This window comes from Dermacentor variabilis, chromosome 3, assembly GCF_050947875.1.
Source record: "Dermacentor variabilis isolate Ectoservices chromosome 3, ASM5094787v1, whole genome shotgun sequence".
Taxonomy (NCBI): Eukaryota; Metazoa; Arthropoda; class Arachnida; order Ixodida; family Ixodidae; genus Dermacentor; species Dermacentor variabilis.
This window is the reverse complement of record NC_134570.1, coordinates 103,553,066-103,573,307: the sequence shown is the minus strand read 5'-3', so window position 1 is coordinate 103,573,307 and position 20,242 is coordinate 103,553,066. Positions and strand designations below refer to the sequence as shown.

The following is a 20,242-nucleotide window of genomic DNA, read 5'->3' as shown; positions in this document are numbered from 1 at the left end:
CACCTGAGCACGCACTTGGCCTAACGGGTCTTCAGTTTCTTAAGCCGTTTCTGTCGGGCTGGCCGAACTTGCCACCTGAGCACAAACTTTGCCTAACAGGTCCTCTGTTTCCTGAGCCCTTTCTGGCAGGCTAGACGAACTTGGTACCTCCGCATATTCTTGGCCTAACGGGCCCTCCATTTCCTGTGCCCTTTCTGACAGGATCGGCAAACTTGCCACCTCCGCACGCACTTGGCCTAACGGGCCCTCCTTTTCCTGTGCCCTTTCTGGCAGGATCGCCAAACTTGCCATCTGAACACGCACTTGGCCTTACGAGCCCTTTGTTTCCTTTGCCCTTTCTGGCAGGCTCGCCAAACTTGTCACCTGAGCACAAACTTTGCCTAACAGTTTTCTGTGCACTTTCTGGCAGGCTTGCCAGAAAGTGCACAGAAAGTGCACTTGCCACCTCAGCGCAAACTTTGCCTAACAGGCCCTCTGTTTTCTGTGCCCTTTCTGCCAGGCCGGCCGAACTTGCGCCCTTCGCACGTACTTGGCCTAACGGGCCCTCCGTTTCCTGAGCCCTTTCTGGCAGGATCACCAAAGTTGCCACCTGAGCACAAACTTTGCCTAACAGGCCATCCGTTTTCTGTGCCCTTTCTGACAAGCTGGCCGAACTTGCCACCTGAGCACAAACTTTGCCTAACAGGCACTCCGGTTTCTGTGCCCTTTCTGGCAGGCTCGCCAAGCTATCCACCTGAGCACAAACTTTGCCTAACAGGCCCACCGTTTTCTGTGCGCTTTCTGGCAGGCTGGCCGAACTTGCCACCTGAGCACAAACTTTTCCTACCAGGCCCTCTATTTACTGTGCCCTTTTCTGGCAGGCTGGCCCAACTTGGCACCTGAGCAGAAACTTTGCCTAACGGGCCATCCGTTTCCTGTGCCCTTTCTGGCAAGATGGCCGAACTTGCTACCTCAGCACATCCTTGGCCTAACGGGCCCTCCGTTTCCTGTGCCCTTTCTGGCGGGATCGCCAAACTGGCCATCTGAGCATGCATTTGGCCTAACGGGCCCTCCGTTTCCTGTGCCCTTTCTGGCAGGATCACCAAAGTTGGCACCTGAGCACAAACTTTGGCTAACAGGCCCTCCGTTTTCTGTGCCCTTTCTGGCAGGCTGGCCGAACTCGCCACCTGAGCACAAACTTTGCCTAACAGGCCCTCCGGTTTCTGTGCCCTTTCTTGCAGGCTCGCCAAGCTTGCCACCTCAGCACAAACTTTGCCTAACAGGCCCACCGTTTTCTGTGCGCTTTCTGGCAGGCTGGCCGAACTTGCCACCTGAGCACAAACTTTTCCTAAGAGGCCCTCTATTTACTGTGCCCTTTTCTGGCAGGCTGGCCCAACTTGGCACCTGAGCACAAACTTTGCCTAACGGGCCATCCGTTTCCTGTGCCCTTTCTGTCAAGCTGGCCAAACTTGCTACCTCCGCACATCCTTGGCCAAACGGGCCCTCCGTTTCCTGTGCCCTTTCTGGCGGGATCGCCAAACTGGCCATCTGAGCATGCACTTGGCCTAACGGGCCCTCCGTTTCCTGTGCCCTTTCTGGCAGGATCGCCAAACTTGCCATCTGAGCATGCACTTGGCCTAAAGGGCCCTCCATTTCCTGTGCCCTTTCTGGCAGGATCGCCAAAGTTGCCATCTGAGCACAAACTTTACCTAACAGGCCCTCCGGTTTCTGTGCCCTTTCTGGCAGGCTCGCCAAGCTTGCCACCTGAGCACAAACTTTGCCTAACAGGCCCTCCGTTTTCTGTGGGCTTTCTGGCAGGCTGGCCGAACTTGCTACCTCCGCACATCCTTGGCCCAACGGGCCCTCCCTTTTCTGTGCCATTTCTGGCGCGCTGGCGGAATTGGCTACCTCCGAACATCCTTGAGCTAACGGGCCGTCCGTTTCCTGTGCCCTTTCTGACAGGCTGGCCGAACTTGCCATCTCCGCAAATCCTTGGCCTAACGGGCCCCCCGTTTCTTGTGCGGGAAAACCGCCGCTCTCTCTAGTCTTTGCGCGTGCGAGCGTCCCTTTTAAAGCCATCCGGATCACCTTTTTATGCTGTTTATTTCCGCCTTTTCCGAAAAGCAGCTCGAAAAGCCGAAAATCTGGAACATGACTGCCTGTCCGTAAGACTCGGGAGACGCTGACTGAGCGACCTTGAGGGAACTATGAGGCGTGATCAACACCCGTGATAGCTGCATGTCTGCCAGTGAAGCCTCCTTTTTTTCTGAGGGACGGTCAGGCACAACAATTCGTTGGCGCGCTGTCTCTGCGCTGTATTTGTTGGGTCGCCTGAATGTATTGTTGGAACACCGTGGGAAAAGCTCTAGCGCAAAGAAAAACCTTGTTATAGCTGGCAATACTTCACCTTCGCGTGAAACTGCCACTTCTTTTTTTAATGCGAGTGCGAATAATTCTTGGTGTTTGAAACATGAAGTTTGAAACATGAAACATGAGTTTGAAATAACATATCTTGGAAAAAAGCTTTTCAAGTCCACATTTTGTTGTGTCGGCCTTTTCATGTTAGCTGTACGCGGGCTCAGTCGGAAACAAAATTTTTTGCATGTTTTATTGTCGAGGCACTTTTATTGTAATGTTTTGCATGCACGACCCAAGCAACGACATTTATAAGGGCTCATTCACATTAGGCAAACACGGCACCGATTTTGTTATGTTTTGCGCTAGACGTGCCGGAAGGATCCGACAAGTTCCAGGTGAACGACGTTTATTAAACCATGCTTGTGGGTTACTGGCTCGGGCAAGAAAAAGTGCCGCTGGCGAAGGCACTCTGCTTTTAACACTTAGTGCAACATGCGCACTTCGCAGAGTGCTCTTATCGACATCAGTGCAAGCCGACACAACACCACGTCCCCTTTTTATAACGCACACAATCATTAAGAGTCGAGCTTGGAATTTATCGGGTGGGCGACGATTTCGCATGGGGTAGCGTCTTGCCTCGACGGTGCTGGTGTTACCTGTCGCGTAACCGCAGTTACCCGGACGGTTGTGGACTGGAAGGAACTGGTGCGCCGCCAGTCTCAGGATAAACCAGGAATTCGCTGGTCGTAACTTTGCGAGCTGTTCCATGCCTAGGGGTAGCGTCCTCTGCCTGCCTCTGTAGCAGCTGATCCTGGTGGCGAGGCCTGGTGGAGGTATTATTAGGGCAGTATTAGTGTATTATTCTGTGATTGTTGTTTTCTTTATATATTCTTATTTTCCTTAGTCTCATTTCTTTGTTCTAGGATTTCTGTCCGGCCATGTTGCTAACTTTGATAACTTCTAGGATGCTACGGACGTCCTTTTTTATTTTCTCGCTTCAAGGACATAGGGATGCATTTAGATGGTATGGCTACTCCTATATTGTTCCTTGGGGTAGCGGAATGTCTGTGGCAGTGGGTCATGGCAGTGGTTGATGCGAACGGGCAGCTTTATTTCGGCGAGCCTGGTTCACGTATATTACAGGACGTGAAACTTTTATTTTACGCTACCGAATGATTATCTCGATTGCGCGTTTCAGCAGGGACTGTCGTGGTGTAATAAAAATGCGGCTTTTTAAATCAAATTGCAGGAAGGGGCATCACGTTTGCGCCATAATCGCCAGTACCACTATTAATTGCAAATCCTTACTTATATATTTCATAATGTTTATTTTTGGTGCCATGTTTTGCTTGCCGTTTTTAAGTCAATAAGGACAGGAATGGTATCATTTTGCTAAAAAATTTGTGCTTGCCCCAGTTATGAGAAGAACGGACTCAAAATGTGTGGTAGGATCACTGGCTGCTAGAGACAAAATTTTTCTGTAGTGAAATTTTTTCATGGCTCTTAAAAAGGCACCGTATTTATTGCACTGGTACTGACTACTCCGCAGACGGCAAAACTAAATTTTATTCTTTTAGATTTACGCCTAAAGTGCACTTTGGAAAGAGGTAGATGTTGTCACAATTACTTATATCAAATATTTATAGAAGAACCATCGACGGAACTACTGCATGTAGAAACAATAACCAGAAATGGTCTTTCGAAAGAGAGCCCTTTTAAAAAAACATAAAATTTTTAGTCTCTTTCTGGAGATTTAATAACTCTACCCCGACGATAGAGAGAATGAAGAAAGCAAAAAAGAGGGAAGGCCGGGATGTTAACCAGTAAAGCGTCCAGCTGGATACCCTACGCTGAAGAAGAAAATAGAAATATAAGAGAAGACAGCCGAAGATAAGATGGGGTGAATGCTTGCACGAACATTGAGAGAACCACATAGTTAAATTCGCTCGCAGAGCCCAGCCTTTCTTAAACAGCAAGAAAGTACCTTCATTTTCGCGAAGGCATCTTCTAACTACAAGCGACGCAGAAGAGAAGCTTCGCGTCTTTGTCGCTCAAAGATGGTGGTCGGTATTAAAGCGAAGGGTTAGGCGCATTGCAGTGCGCCTTATATTTGGTGCATTACACGCAGTTGACGAGAGCTTGTGTGAGAGACGGCGAAGCGGCCTTACTGCATCTGCCCTGCCTGGTCGAATCGGGACGCATTGGCTTCTTAGGGCTACTTCAAAGTGGTAGTAGCCATCTCCGGACTGCAGCGTTCTTTCCCAAGTGAATCCACCCATGGAAGTTCACGCAGATTGCGCTTCAAGGGAAGACTAAAGTGGATAAGTTGTCGAGAGAGAGAGAGAGAGAGAGAGTGAATGGCATGTGTGTTTAAAAAATGTAATAAATTCCAGGTCTTTCAAGTGGAAACGGCAATCACCTCGTTACGAGGCGCGTGGACACGGCTATTGATCCACGTGTTATTAACCGCGTTTACCTAAATCAGTGGTACCATCTTGCATCGCGCCCCCATGGAAAAGAGGCTGTCACGGCCGGGATCCAACCCGCGACCTTAAACTCAGCAGCACACTGTCATAGATGCTGTGCTATCATGGCAGGTGGTGTGCCTGACTCACTCAAGTAGTGAGACACCTCGGCCAACACTGGTAGGAAGAACGAGATCAGGGACGTCTTGGAGGTGGCTATAGTACGTCAGAATCGGTCAATCCAATTTAGAATTCAAAATATGCTGTATAACTAAAACTGATAACATTTATGTCAATGTGGTTATGTACATGCAAAGCCTAATTCACTATATCAGAGTTAATTACGCAGGATTCTTGTTGAGCGCTGGCATTCGGTTCCAGCAGAAAATCTTTAGAAAAAGATTGCTTCACTGACTGGATATTTCGCGCGACTGACTTTTGTCGTAAAACGGGAAGCACTCGATTAAAAAATATGAGATAAAATGAAAAAAAAAAAAGAGAATAAAGTAGGCTATAAGGGGTGAACAAGTTTTAATTAGGTCAGGTTATTCATAAAAATCTGCAAACACATTTCACATTTCCTCTTCATGCTGTCGCTGCATTGACAATTGACCAGAGGAGAAAAGCAGCAGCCACTGGCAGCGGTGTGATGAAGTGTCGTTGTTTCCATTTGATCAGTCTAGAAGTCGTCGAAGTCACGGGTTCTCCGACTGGCCTTGATGTTCTGGAAAATTAATGAAATAATGCCACGAAATAAATGCAGAAACCTTAGAGCAAAAATCTCGTGCGCAAGTTCGCTGTATATATGCTCCAAATAGTCACGACGGCACTATGAAGAGATAATGTGATAAAGGTAGAGCAAAAATCGGGGTAGCATGCTTCAGCTCAGGGCCATTACGTGTTCAATCTACAAAGCCTTCATTACAAAATATCGCAATGCCATAACTTCAAGTACACCATTTTTGCTTAGTTATGTATTGGAAGAGCACACAGCTGCACCAACACGGATCGAAGTTATGTGAATGAATTTATATTTAGTGTAGTATAGATAAGGTGCCGAAAGATGTATACCGGTAGCATGTGGTGCGGGGCTATTGAAAACCACAGGACTAATGCAGCCAAGGAGGTAGAGCTGCTCGCGTGGAAGCTCTTTATTACTGTACTTTATTTTTTGCTAAAATATTGCTTGATTCCCATAGAGGGCCCTTTGTTCATGCTCTTCCGATCGATGAAAAACAAGTTGGCTTTACTATGTGAACGCGCTATTCTATGAACCAGTAGCAGGGTAGGCAAGTTGGTAATGGTTCATTATTCACATCAGCGCAGTAAACGGGGATAGGAGTGGACGCAAGATTGACAGGAAAAAGGGCACCAAATTTTAGCTGAAAATTTATTCATGTTGCTTCTTTCGTGGCTTCCTACTTTTTCTTAGATACGTATGACAAACATGCGCAGTGAATCATCCTGCCAATTGCAGAAAGGGACATCGACACGAACAACTTGTCAATTGAAAGTCGGCACTTTGCTCCTGTCGTGCTTGCGACTGGCTTCATCTCGATTTATTGCGCTGCGCCGCTGTTAAGACCTCACTATAGGTGGTGATCCTAGCTTAAACTGACGTAAAATGCGGTGGAAAGTGCACATGCAATCCTCTCTAGCTACTCACCCTTTATTTCTTCAGAAGAGTGGTGTAACCGAAGGCGTCCAGCCCATAGCCGTAGTTGAGTCCGTACGGAGCAAGTCCCTGCACATAGCGGACGCGAACCGGGTGGGCGTCGACCCTGTGGCTGTAGCTCACTCCGGTGGTCCGGTAGCCGTATGGGGTAGCCACGTTGTGGACGGTGGGAGCGACCGGTACGGCATGATGGACAGCATGAACGGCTGTTAGTGGGGCTGCGTGCACCGTCGTCACAGCTGGCACAGCGGCAGGGTAGCCGGCCAAGGGTAGCCCGTACGTGGGGACGTACACCGCGAGGGCGTTGCTCAGCAGAGCGGCGAAGAGGCACAGGACCTGTATAGTAGGTGGCATGCGAGCCTGTCAGTCATGAACGTTTTCGTTCGACGCACTATCATTTTAGATTTGAAGTGAACGCACTATATCTCATGCCTATTTACCTGAGGAAGTGCCACAACTTAGCTTGTAGATTTACAAAAAATATGTCAAATAGGCCACAGCCAACATAAACCTGCGGAAGGACTTTTAGAGTTCTGGGTATGAATCCACGCACGCAAATAAAGTCTTACTCCAAGACTCCTGGTGAGAGCAGACACAACCTGATATTGACGTCCGGCGTATTATTAGTGAAGAAGCTTGGTCACTGACGAAGCATTCTTACGAACTAAATGCTCAGTGCATTCGGCCCCTTAACGTTTAAATGTAAGCGCCTTAGGAAATGTTCTTAGCTAAAATGTGTCGCGTATGCCGAAAAGATGTAGGCCGCTGCAGCTGTGGCTACGTAGGCCATGCGCCCATGTGGTTCTGCTGCGAGAGCCAGTGCTGGCCCGATTTCGGGACACCTATGCCTTAGTAGAGCCTCTAAAATGTCTGCGTCGTCAATGAAAAGAAGGCCGTTATTGTCGAATGTGTCAAAGCTACGTAGATTTACCGACACCCCTACTTTAGTTGTGATGACGCGAATCGTCTGAACGGTATCTACCTTAAAGGTTACTAGGACAGTTAACTGGCAGAAAATAAAACGAAACGTTCGCGAATTTCACAAGCTAAAAGATAATGAGTCACCTCGAAACAAGGTGAAGTTCCGATCTCATGTGGCAAGAGTCATGGTTACTCACAGCAAACATGGTTGACATGATATTTCGCAGCTGTTTGGTGCTCGAAAAAATTGTGACTGTAATGAGGCAGTAGGTCGTTTTATACCCACTGTAAGTTGCAGTACTAATCACGTGTGTTCCATCCTTCCTTCATAGATACTCCCAGATAGGAATTGGACACCCTTTATGCAAACGATCTGAAGTTTTAATGTTACTAGTGCCCGTATGCGGAACGTGACTGGGGAGGCCATGTGGAATGCTGCTTTTGTTTTTATTTTAGCTCCAACTCGTGGAAGCTCTGGTGCTGCAGAGTGGAAAGCGTGGAGCCGTCTTTTTGTTGCGACAGCAGCGTGCCTTCACTCTCTCGCGGCCATGAACTAAACATAGCGTCAAATATCTTATCACTGTGCCTAGCTCTATTAATCCCCACCAGTCTGAAAAAAGACAGTTAAAGAGAGAGTGTAAAAATTGCTAAGGCATTTGGATAAAACTCCTACGGACGCTGTAGAATTCGTTCCTTCATCTCTCATGCAAGGTACCTTGTCTAGTTACCTTGAACTTCATGCTGAGGCGCCACCTCTCCATCGTCTCGAGGGTTTGCAGGCGGCTAGTTGGCCGGCCCCACGTCGACCTTGTATCTCATCGCGATCTTCGTGTCCCCCTCAAATGTCGCCAGAACTGGTGTCGACACACCTTCACCCGAGGCGTGCTTTTACGACCGCGTCTTGCACTTTATCTTGGGGGCTGTTGCTTAATAACCAAACTTTGTTTTGCAGCGTCCACTGTTGAGTGTTTATTCACACTTTGCCGCTTCCCACCTCCGGCCTCGAAGTGTTTCGCGGCCACGTTGGTTCTTATCCGCCATCACTCTCGTCCTCTGCCTTTCCCGTCCGTTCTGTCTTATGTGTGGCGGACGATTTCTGAGAATTTGCGAAAATTTCTACATATTTCTACAAATAATTATGGGATTCTTGTCGCACTTTAGAGAATGGGAGCGCGCTGGGGTGTGCAAATAATTATGGGATTGTTGTCGCCCTTTAGAGAATGGGTGCGCGCTGGGGTGTAGTCGTCGGTGAGCTTTTTTTGTTTTTAAAGATTTACCAATATTTTTGTAAACTTATTGGGTAGACTTGACTGATCGCAGCATCAACTCGAATCAGAATCAGGGCCAGATATCACTGTCGACAAATACGGCTACGAGTAGGCGATCAAGACGCCGTGTTCTTCTGAGGCCAAACTGCTGAGGCCAAGACCCATGCCGTATTTCTCGCCGCTTCGGCTGGATGGCACCGAAGTATTGCGCACACTGCAGTCTCTTCTGTAATACTTTTTTCCTGCTCCAAGTCGAACAGTAGCCAGGGAAATGAAAGTAAAATACTACATTTGGAGCAGACGCATCAAGGTCAACAGTCTTATTTATCGTGAAAATTTTGAGAATTTCCTAAACGACAAAGAGCATGCATCGCAACGCTTCTCGACAGCATTCACCCGACGACGGTTGGGTGTTTCGGAGGGAAGAATGAATTAAATTCGGCCGTTTTACGTGGCTAAACCACAATTTCGGGGGAGTCACAGCACTACAAGCACGTGCTAGGCTAGCTTCTCAGGTCTCTCGCAAACACCGGCCTGGAGGTGTTGCTTTAGCTCTCATGCCCCGCAATCTCAGCGTACTTTTTACCCCTCTCGCTTTCACCCAAGAAAATAGTCCAGACGTGGTTGTATCCAGAAATTCGAATAAAGAGACTTATTAAACCCCTTCACCATCTTCTAAATAGTTTGCTTGGAAACCATTGTGGCGGGCCTCAAAGGGTTTCCTTCAGATGACGGCTTCCTTGGCGTATCCAACGAAGATTTGCAGGCGAAGGCGACTTGCCTTTGCTTTTCATATTAATATGTTCGCGGTGTATAGGACTGTGCACTGTTGATGCCTGGCTCTATGACGTGGTTCAGTATTATTTTCTTAGTACATATATATTTATATTGTCGTTGCTGCTATGCGAAAAGTAGTAGCCGTCACCATTACCAGGTCACTGCGTCTTTCTTTTATTTTCATTTCGATAAGAAACATTTTGCGTAGGCATGCTATCTTGTTTTCAAATATATGTTCACAACTGGGCTTGCTGTGACCGTCCATCCATACGTTCCGTCTATGTAATCCTTTCCGTTTTACCGTCACCGTCATCATTATCATGACATTGTCGTGACAGAGCATCTCCTCATCCTCGACTTATGTACGATCTTACCATTAGAGCAATTCCCGGCCACGGCGGCCGCATTTCGATGGGGGCGAAATGCGAAAACACCCTTGTGCTTAAATTTAGGTGCACGTTAAAGAACCCCAGGTGGTCAAAATTTCCGGAGTCCTCCACTACGGCGTGCCTCATAATCAGAAAGTGGTTTTGGCACGTAAAACCCCAAATATTACTATTATTACCAGTAGAGCAATGAAAAACCAAACTTTAGCCGCTGCATCGCAACTGAGCATGGAATGGTCATAGGCATGTCCCTGGTGCAATGCGCAGTTAAAACTCGGACGGCGATTCAAAATTGATGCAAGTTTCGTGTTCCACGCCTATTCGGATAATGTAGGCGTCTGCGCCTGTCTTTCCAAGGCCACAGCAGGCAATTTTGCGGAAGAAGCTTTGCCCACTGCTTCGAAGCGCTTGAGACAATGGCAATGTCCGCTGTTTGAGCCGGCTTTTCTTATCATCATCAACAACAACAGCCTGATTTATGTTCACTGCTGAATGATGGCCCCTCGCACCAATCTCCAGTAACCTATCTTTTTTCTTCCTCTTAATCTCAACGGAGTTATCGGCTACGCTAGCTTGCTCTTTAATCCACACCGCTGACTTTCAATCCCTTAACTTTACGCCTAAGATGTTCTGTTCCATAGCTCGTGGCATGGTCCTTAGCTCCTTCGCGTATTCTTCGTTAGCCTCAAAATTTCTACCTCCTATGTGTGTGCGTGCTGGAGTCTGAGCAAATGATTTCACAGGTGTAGGAATTGCAGTATCTGAGAGCTTTAGCTGAAGATTTAGGTCCCCTCCGCTCAGATAAGTGTATGCTAGGTCTTTGCGCATACCCTATTAGCACGAGCGCTAGTGCGACTGCGCAACTACAATCATGAAAAGCGCTTCCCTCGCTCCGCCCTCAGAGCACTTCAGAGGATCTAGTACGTGCCCACTTGTCTTCTGATTCATTTTCTAGCCGCGCACTACTCCGATCTAGCAAGACGCGTTTATTAAAAATATTATACTACATAGTTCTTTGAATTGGGAGAATGGGTGAAATCTTAGCGGAGACAGAGAGAGAAAGAGAGAGAAAGAGAGAGGGAAACCTAATTCGACAAGATCTGTAGTCCGGGGTCTAGGTGCGCCAGGGTTAGTCCACTTGGCTTGTCGGTCATTTTGTAGCCGCGTGGTGCTTATATTTCCGCACGATGTATTTAATAAAGATATGAATGTTGTGCAGTTAGCGCAACATTCATATCTGCCTTAGCGGCTGAAATCTGACAACAGAGGGAGAGAAAAACAACTTTATTCAACACGGTTTGCTGTCCAGTGCTTGCTTGATCTGAGCGGAGCGGCACCTAAGCGAGGGTCTGCCAGACCTTCTATTGATAAAGTGTGTGCGCTTCACATTAATGTAATTACATTGGAGTGGCTCATGGAGTGATTCTCATGGACACTTTTAGAGGTATGAACGAGAAGAAAGGGGGTTCAGGGGTTCACCGAGGGCCCCGATTTTTATTAATCAAAATATGAGAAGCCAACAAATACAGGCAGCAAGGAAAACATAGGGGAAATTACTTGTACTTACTAATAGAATTAAAGAAATTATAACTTAATGGCAATGAATGTGGATGAAAAAAAAAACTTGCCGCAGGTGTGGAACGTTTCCAGGTCTTCGCGTTACGCACGTGAGCATCGCATCGCGTACAAGTGGTTAGTCCGCGTTCAGACTCTGACACAAAAATATAAAGCAAGTAAACTGCTTAGCATTCTTCAGTATACGGTACAGTAAAGTGGTCTTATCAAGTGAGAAAAGACTAGTGCTTTGGGTATGGGTGACATTAGAGTGGGTGATTGGGTGGAGGGCGGTTATTCGATGAAAGAGAAGTCATCCTCAATAAAGGCATCGCAGAGACTGTTTTTTAAAAAAAATTCGGCGGATTTGCAGCGAGGCGTACGGGCAAAAAAATAAGAAATGTGAAGAGGCGTCGAATACACGTATGTGACTTGTTTGATGCAGGTACTGCAGCATTGAATTCGCCCACTTGCTGTCCATTCAGGAGTTTTCTTCCCTCTCCCTTGTTTCTTAGCTGCAAGCTTATTTTCGGTCAAGAAAATTCAGGCAGAAACTCATTTTGGTGTTGTCTAAGTATGCATGAGCATTGTGCCGCTTGTTCATCTCCCTGCCGCTTGATGTCATTTTCGATGTTATGAAACTTGATCCCACCAATATAAACAACAACTCTGCGGTGACACGAACTGCTACAGACGGTGACGCAAAGTGAATTGATGACGTAAGCAAACTTCTGCAGCTGGTGGCACCAGATACGTTGATTACGTTTCGATCATTATAAGCCGTTATCACTCTTTAGCGTCTTATCCATCCGCGTCGAACCATTATGAGCCCTCATCAACCGTATTGCGGCGGCGGCTGCGTATGGCGCGGCCGCGGCCGCCCTATCTTTATGCAATGTGTGATGGGGGCAAAGTGCACTGATTGCTGATAGCTTCGTGTGCGCTGTGTTCTCGCCGCTTAGTTCGTGTTGAAGCGAGAGGCAGCACAAAGGTGAATTGGCTTGCTGCTGTGGGGACGGATGGACGTGTTTCCTCGTCGGGTAGGCACAGAAATGCTTACGCATTTAAAAATTTCTTGCGCATTAAAAAAAATTTTTAGTGCTACCTGTCTTTCCCTGCGCTGCGCAACTCTCCTGAAATGAGCGACCGCGTTTTTGTTAATCTGGCTCAACACTTTGTTCGTTATAGCTGTGTTGGGGTGGTGCTTTTTCAAGAAGTCCCATGGCACTCATTTAATTTTCCCAGAATACGTTTGATGGCATCGCAGCTGTCGTCCGCTTCCTCAAGAGAGTTTCCCGACAGAGGTTTTCTGTTGCCGACTGGATATGGACGGGATATTACACCACCTTCGGGATAGGCGCATTTCATAACGGAAACGGTACAATAAATCAGTTGTCGCGCCACCGCCGTCGTCGCCACATACAAACAATTGGCATCCCTACCTGTACATCTTATGCTTTCGGTAAAGCCTTAATAACACCAGAAGATGCGGGTAGGCAGTTGCATGAAAGCGTTTCTCATAATAATGATTTCCTCATTGTGTGGGATCTGCATATCTTAACAATGCCACTGTTTTAAGAACGTTATGAGCGAAAGAAATTACTTAAGATTTCAAAATAATTAGCGATGTTGCCGGTGATAAGATAGTGATTGGCTAGTTGGTGAGCCATGGTAATTATGAAGCAGCGCACTTAAAACTGACACGCACACATTTATCCGAACCGGAATTGAACTGGAACAAAATCAGAGCGTGCTAAATCCTAAGCCGAAGCCGAACCAGTATTTTTTCAGCTTGAAATCGTGCTAGTAAAGGCAAGCATACTGTTCTCATGAGCCCCATGACGTTGCCACAGTAGTTTCCGGCTCGCGCTGCTTGCGCTGCCTTGCCCCGTGCCGCTTTGCGTTGTGGCCAATATGTGCACAGGATAACCGCAACAGTTTTCAAACGGAAAGTTGAAGTAGTCGAAATAATGGACGACAGCTTCCCGATGTAAAAGCTAGGACATAACTTAGCACCGCTTACTATATAAGTATGCAGGTTGTGATGTCGCTGCAATGACGTGCGCGTGTGTCAAGGGCGACCTCGCGCAAGCGTATAACAAAGTGACATTTCTAGAATATCTTTTGCAAGTTTTCTGCCAACTCCGAAGCAATCGCCTAAGCTCAACACAACTAGAGTTTTTAGTTAAATACATCCAAAGCGTGTGAAGTCTGCGAAGGCTATACATACATGCAGGACCAATGGTGCTATTGGAACTCTGTGTTACATCAGAGCAGCCGAATTCTCTAACCGGAAGGCCACGCTCACACGCCATGCTTTTGTCGTGTCAAAGTCGCCGTATAAAATGGCTGGTTCTGTGAGTTACGTGCATGTTTCTCGTATCATTCTTTCATGACACCCAGTGCTTTGACACCCTGTATTAGACTGCGCTGCTTTGGAGATCGTCCCCCAATTTAATGGGAAAGCATTATATGCCCCATGAAGCTGAAAATCCGGCGTTCTATGTTAGCAGCCGATGGTACCAAAACTTTCGTAACCAAGGGATGAGGTCACGTTCCCGGCGGTGGACCTGTTGTGGCTCGCACTGCGCAGTGCCACGGTGAAGAGCCTGCCCCCCCCCCCCCCCATAAGAAAAAGAAATGATTTTGCCCAATTTCTCAATTGAGTTGACCCATAGTCAGAAACGATTTGGGCCACTGCCAAAATTGATTTGGCCCTCCCCCAAAAATTGTCTTTATCAAATTCGAAAATTGAGTTAACGCACGTTCAAATCCGACCTGGCCCAGTCTTACACCCCCAAAATTGACATTACCCGATACGAAAATGAAGCTGAACGACGGTTAAAACCAACCGGGTTCACTCCCAAAATTGACTTGGCCTACCCCCAAAATTTGAGTGGCCCACTCCTGAATTTGACTTGGCCTAATTTGAAAATTTTGTTGATCCACGTTAAAACCGACATGGGGCACTTCGAAAATTGACTTGGCCTACTCCCGAAATTTGGGTGTCCCATCCTCAAGGTTTACTTTGCCTAATTCGAGCACGTGATCAAGTGAAAAGTATCGCGCGAAAGAGTAATACTGCCTTCGCATTCAATGCACGCGAGGAGACAAGTGCCTTTAACTTTTCCGTCTGCGCATACGTACAAAGTGTGTTTACTCCATCTATAGGGTTATCGCATTAAGTAAATCCTGCATATTTGTAACTGAGTCTAACAACTGATACACGAAAATTGTTTGCAACGTTTTATCATTGATAGTTTGTTTGCACGATCCCATGCAACTTTATACAATCACATTTTTAACGTACTCGTTGCAAATCACTTTTCATTTAATTTTCTTTGTGATTCTCTACTCGTTATCGTTTTAATCACATAGAGCGTAATAAAATCTTTTAATTATGTAGTAGACAATTTAAAATTGGTGCTTCTTGCCAACACGTTTGAATCATATGTAATCGTATACAACAGTATACAACAGTATACAACAGTACACAATTTTTCATTTGTAATGCACTGCTTAAAAATCACATGCGTTTTATATTGTTTACAAGTTTCTCTTCTTTTTCTCGTGTGTTTGTTTCTATTTTCCCAGAACGATGTAAAAACATTTGCATTTGATATCAAGCACGCCGTCGTGCGCGGGCCTTCGCCGGGGAACGAAAACAGCTGCGCTGTGAAATTCCGGCAGGACCCACCTTGAACCCACCTCACGATGACAGTGGGGGTTAATGCGATCAGCATTCAACCAATGTGGCGAGAAACCGTTGTGCTGAACACACCTTTATTTATCATTTGAAGCAGGGGAAGTAGGCTAAGAATGCTAATCGGATAAATATACCCTTACGCCACAACGACACAAAGCTACCACAGACCACAGCGTCTACACCTTCGGACGCCACAAGAAAGCTTCACTGGCCGCGGCTTCTCATCCGCCTCCAGTTCTGTCCCACTGACGTGGTAGTATTGGGGTGCAGCATATTACACTTCGAAAGAACTGCGGCGCGATTGCATAGGCATCTTTTTGAGGCGTGAAACTCTAATTTTCATTGGCATCTATAGGAACGTGCGTTCTCGCTTTTATCAGTCCCACATACTCCTGTGGAGAGCGCTCGCAGCAAGTCGACAGAGGTTAGAATGAAAAGATGCCCACACGAACAGGGGGGCCATAGCTTGAAAATGCTATTGCAGTGAAATGTTGTTCTCGCAAGGAACCGATACACAACATTCGTGTGTGTGCACCACATGTCAATTAGATGGCTCTCGTGGCGATGCGAAGGAGCTAGTTGAGACAATAAGGGCATGTGGCACGTCGCTTGGCCACTGTGAGGGCACATGCTCGCAAAGGCATGGGTGCGCCCGCCAGTTTCCATTTGGCACAGAAGAAAGACTGAAGTGGGCGAATAAAAGTGAACCTTACGCCATTGTATGTCACGTCGTAATACTCTCTGCATACATCTCGCTTCACCATTATTCTTTCACCAAACATCAAACATCGCCGTAGTCCTTGTGGCATCACTGCGTCAATGTCCCGCAGTGTCCTGATTTTTTTTTCAGCGGGAAGCAGTGAAGTGCGTAAATAAAAGAACAAGCACGAAAGCTTTAGCGAAAGAAGGGCAAACTCGAGCACCTGTATTAGTCCTTATTTCGCTAAAGCCTTCGTGCTTGTGCTTTTCTTGCCGCAAAAATTACGCCATGAAGTTAGAACACTTTGCCCACATCACGGTATTTATCCAAATCCCACAGTGGTGCATTTGCATGATTCTTTGCTTGTGTCTTGCCACAGTTTGTGAACGGTGTAGTGCCCAAAGAAACATTGCGTGAGATTACACCTTGCATAGAATAGTACAATGCGGAAAACTGTACCGAACACATTTCGCCTTTTACGACTTATTTAACTGCATCTCGTAAGCTTCGATTCACCTATATTACAACATTGGTGTTGGATCCGCATAACTTATTTGGTACTTAACACGGCTAACTAATGTAAGCGACGAAGTTCAGGGGAAGTTTTCTAGCAAATACTGAAGGTAAGAATCACCATGGAATATTTCTTAAGCGCAGTGCCCAGTGGCTTCGCTGTACTAAGTTCAGTGTGCCCGACTGAATGCTGAAGCATGTTGAAATGGAGGCCAGCTTGTGATGTAGGGAGTGAGTGTTGCTACTACAGCATATTAAAACGCTTCATGCAAGCATACACCCAACGTGATACTATTATCCATAAGTTTGTACATGTCTGCGCTTGATTTTATGCTTCTCTTGTTTATAAGGTCCTTCTTTGCTCTTTATTCTCGCACTTTAATCCCACCATCTCCTCCACTTATATTTGTGTTCGTACTCCGGGAGAAGTAGCATTTGTGCGAATTTCTTGTAATGAAGCCACGCCATGAGGATGTAAAATCATAATGTGAATGTGCTTTATGTAAAGGTCTCACTTTCGCGACATATGCAGGATGCATTGCAGCGATGATCGGAACTAGTTTAGGCTCTGCAAAATTCGCTTTCGACTAGGGCCAGGAGGTGTTGAATGCAAGGAAATTTCTTGATCCGAGTTTTCCTTATGGTGCCGAAGGTACTATAACAATGTAGAGTCTAACGGGTCTCTTGATGAGATAACGGAATGGTCAGTCATTTACGGTGAATATTAGTTTACCTCTTCTGGAAGGCAGACCCTGCCTGTTCAATAAATGCAGTATTGAGCCGAAGAAAGACCAGATACATAACTGTTCATACACTCATCACAGAGGGAGGCTAAAGGTTGTAAAATAAATAATTATTATAATAATAATCAAGATGAATGAAATTTGTTTCACGTCTTTATTTTTTTTGCCATTTGGGGGCCATGTAACAATCGCAACAAGGGCGAAAGTATTTTTTTTTTGACGTTGATTTCTGTCTGCCATTCCGGAAGTGGTCCTTGTTGCTCTTGGCTCGGTAGACTTTCTTCTGCATGGAATAAAGATGATGTATACAATGAGCAAGAGTTGTTCACAGGCATACATAACATTGCTATGTTGCAAAAAGAAAGAAACGTAGGATTGTCAAACTTTCTGTTTACCGTGGCTTTACGTAGGATGAAATAAGTTTGCCTCATTTCGTAAAGCCAGCCATTACGAGAAGAACCGGCAAATGTCGAAAATATTTTGTAGCGAAAAATGCTCATTAGCTTTTAATCATCAGCGCTACGGGCTAAGTTGCTGTTTTTGGCTTTGTACGCACATAAAAGTGTAAGATTAGTTAATTTGTTCCTTTATGTGCACGAATAATCTATTTAAACAATCCGAGAGATAACTAAACAATGAGTGACCAAGAACAATAAATATAACACGGCTTAGTATAGAACAATCACTGCTATAGAATTAAATGTTTCACATTTCTGGTCATGATAGGCACCTTGAGTTCCCAATGATTTCACTTCTACTCTGTGTCGAACAAGCTTTTTACAGTTTTTATAGTTTGCGTTATACCAATGTATTATAATTGTCATTACGGTGAGGGGATATGTACTCGGAATAATGAAAGCAAAACGAGGGCTCAGTGAACCTAAGTTAGTGGTGCTTACCACTTTTTCAGGACAGGAGCGTAGCCATAGGGGCTCAGGCCATAGCCGTAGGGGCTCAGACCATAGCCGTAGCCGAGGCCGTACGGCGCGACTCCGTACACGTAGCGCAGTTTCAACGGGTGGGCGTCGACTCTGTGGCTGTAGCTGACGCCGGTGGTGCGGTAGCCGAACGGGGTGGCGACATTGTGGACGGTGGGAGTGACCGGCACCACGCGGTGGACAGCAGCCTGCACGGCGGCTACGGGGGCACCGTGGACCGTCGTCGTGACAGCAGGAACGTAGGGGTATCCGGCGCCCACCGGCACCCCGTACGTGGGCACGTGCACGGCGAGGGCACTGCCCAGCAGAGCGGCGAACAGGCACAGGACCTGCGGGGAATTGTGTCTCAGTACTTAGTCGCTGCTTATTACGCACCTTTCCACTGTTGGCGTTCTACCCGCCGCGGTTGCTTAGTGGCTATTGTGTAGGACTGCTAAGCACGGGGTCGCGGGATCGAATCCCGGCCACGGTGGCCGCATCTCAATGTGGGCGAAATACGAAAACACCCGTGTACTTAGATTTAGGTGCACGTTAAAGAACCTCAGGTGGTCCAAATTTCCGGAATTCCCCACTAAGACATGCCTCATAATCAGATTGTGGTTTAATCATAATCAGAGGTAGCGAGGTAACAGCTGAGAGAACGCATACATGGTGCTGCAACGTGTACAGGCGCTGGCTATCACTTCAAGTTCATTTCGCAAGAAAAACGTGTACGGGACAGGCGTTCACAAATAGATGCGGCTGCTTGAAGAGATAGTTACGTGTTTGAATGATTAGGAACAGGATAACCCAAATAATCACTTGTTTGACAGTAAGCGCTGGCGTTTGCCGTGCCTTCGTATGTGTGCTCTTTACAATGTTTCTTACCAATACGACGAGTAGAAGGAAAAAGTAAACATGAAAGTGAGCAGTGGTGCCGTACTCAAGGCACATTATTAAAAAAACAGTCTGCCTAAAAACGGTTGTAGTTTCCAGATATATCGCCTCTAAGGAGGTATGAAAAATAAATGAACCGTGTGCGCCATTTGTCCAATATAGTTCTTGTGGCAGTCAACAGCGGCAGTTGGTGACTGTACGGCAAAGCCGCGAAACTTTGGCAATGAGCACTGTTTCCAGCGCTTCCAAATGTTTCTGTGGGCAGGAACTTCACTAGGTTACGGGGCTTCGCCAGGGAGAGATGTAGTAGTACGCTAGTGAGTTAGAAGAGAGCCAGCTTTTTTGTCATGACACGAAAGCTGATCGATTTCTAGCGGACCTATATGAGGAGTCTGTAGGTTGGAAGGGTTTAGCAGTTATCTCTTGTCTCTATTGTGTATGGTGATTTCTCGCTGAGTATTAATCATAAGAATGGTTCGCCGCAACGCTCGAAATGAAGCACTTGTGAGATACAGGGGACGGCAATGCCACTGTGTTAAGCTTGGTGGCAGCCAAGATGAAATAGATTAATAACGCAGTTCTGTATAGATAGGTGATTCTACTGCGCACATCTTTTTCAAGCCAAGAGAGTAGTACAGAATGAAAATTTCAACACAGTGATAAGGCGTAACCTGGAAATAGAAGGCTACTGAGAACCTTAAGGTTCCCATGTTTAGTTTTCGAGCTGACAGTAAATAATGTAACCCCAAGGTACTTACAGCGTTCATGGTGGATATGTTCCTACGTTGCTGTTAAGAGCTCGAAGTGATGCCTGAACTCGGATGCCCGGTTCCTTTTTATACTCAGTGCTCGTGATGCTGGCAAGCTATGCTTCGTCTACATTTTCTAGTTCTTTTTTCAGTTGCATGAGTTTGTGGGGAAGGGGAAGATACTTCTGTTCTCGCATCCTCATTCTATTTATGTTTATTTTAAAGCATCTACATAAATCATTCTTGTTAACAGAGGTCTCCCTCGCTTTCATTAACGAATAAGAACTCGAGACTTTGAGTTTGGCTCATAAGGTACACATGCGCTGTGCATTGCTCCCTCACCCTTGTGCGTCCTTTTTTCGTTTAGCGCAAGGAAACAGGTATATTTTGAGAGGGCCTAGGCAGCTTTCCGAGCGTTTCGTCTAAATATATGCTGTATACACATGATAAGGAAGGCTAAAACTGGAAACATTCGTGTTCCTTGCTCGTGAGTTCGCATCGTTCGTTCCCACACGAGGGGGCCCAGCGTCGTCTCACCTTGAACTTTCGTTCGGGGGGCGCTATCTCTTCAATCGCCTGGTCAGTGCTCGCCGTATGCTTGGTGACATCTGCGTTCTTGTCACCGTAGCGGGCT

At 46.5% G+C, this 20,242-nt stretch overlaps 1 protein-coding gene across 1 annotated transcript; it reads right to left on the bottom strand.

The window, feature by feature from the left end:
- Positions 1-17,940: 17,940 nt before the first annotated feature.
- Positions 17,941-19,687, bottom strand: LOC142574661 (uncharacterized). The gene is made up of 2 exons (XM_075683697.1): positions 19,618-19,687; positions 17,941-18,312 (listed from the first exon to the last, which is right to left on the bottom strand). Exons 1-2 carry the CDS (start codon positions 19,624-19,626, stop codon positions 17,941-17,943), a joined length of 381 nt encoding a protein of 126 aa, XP_075539812.1. The 5' UTR covers positions 19,627-19,687.
- Positions 19,688-20,242: the final 555 nt, after the last annotated feature.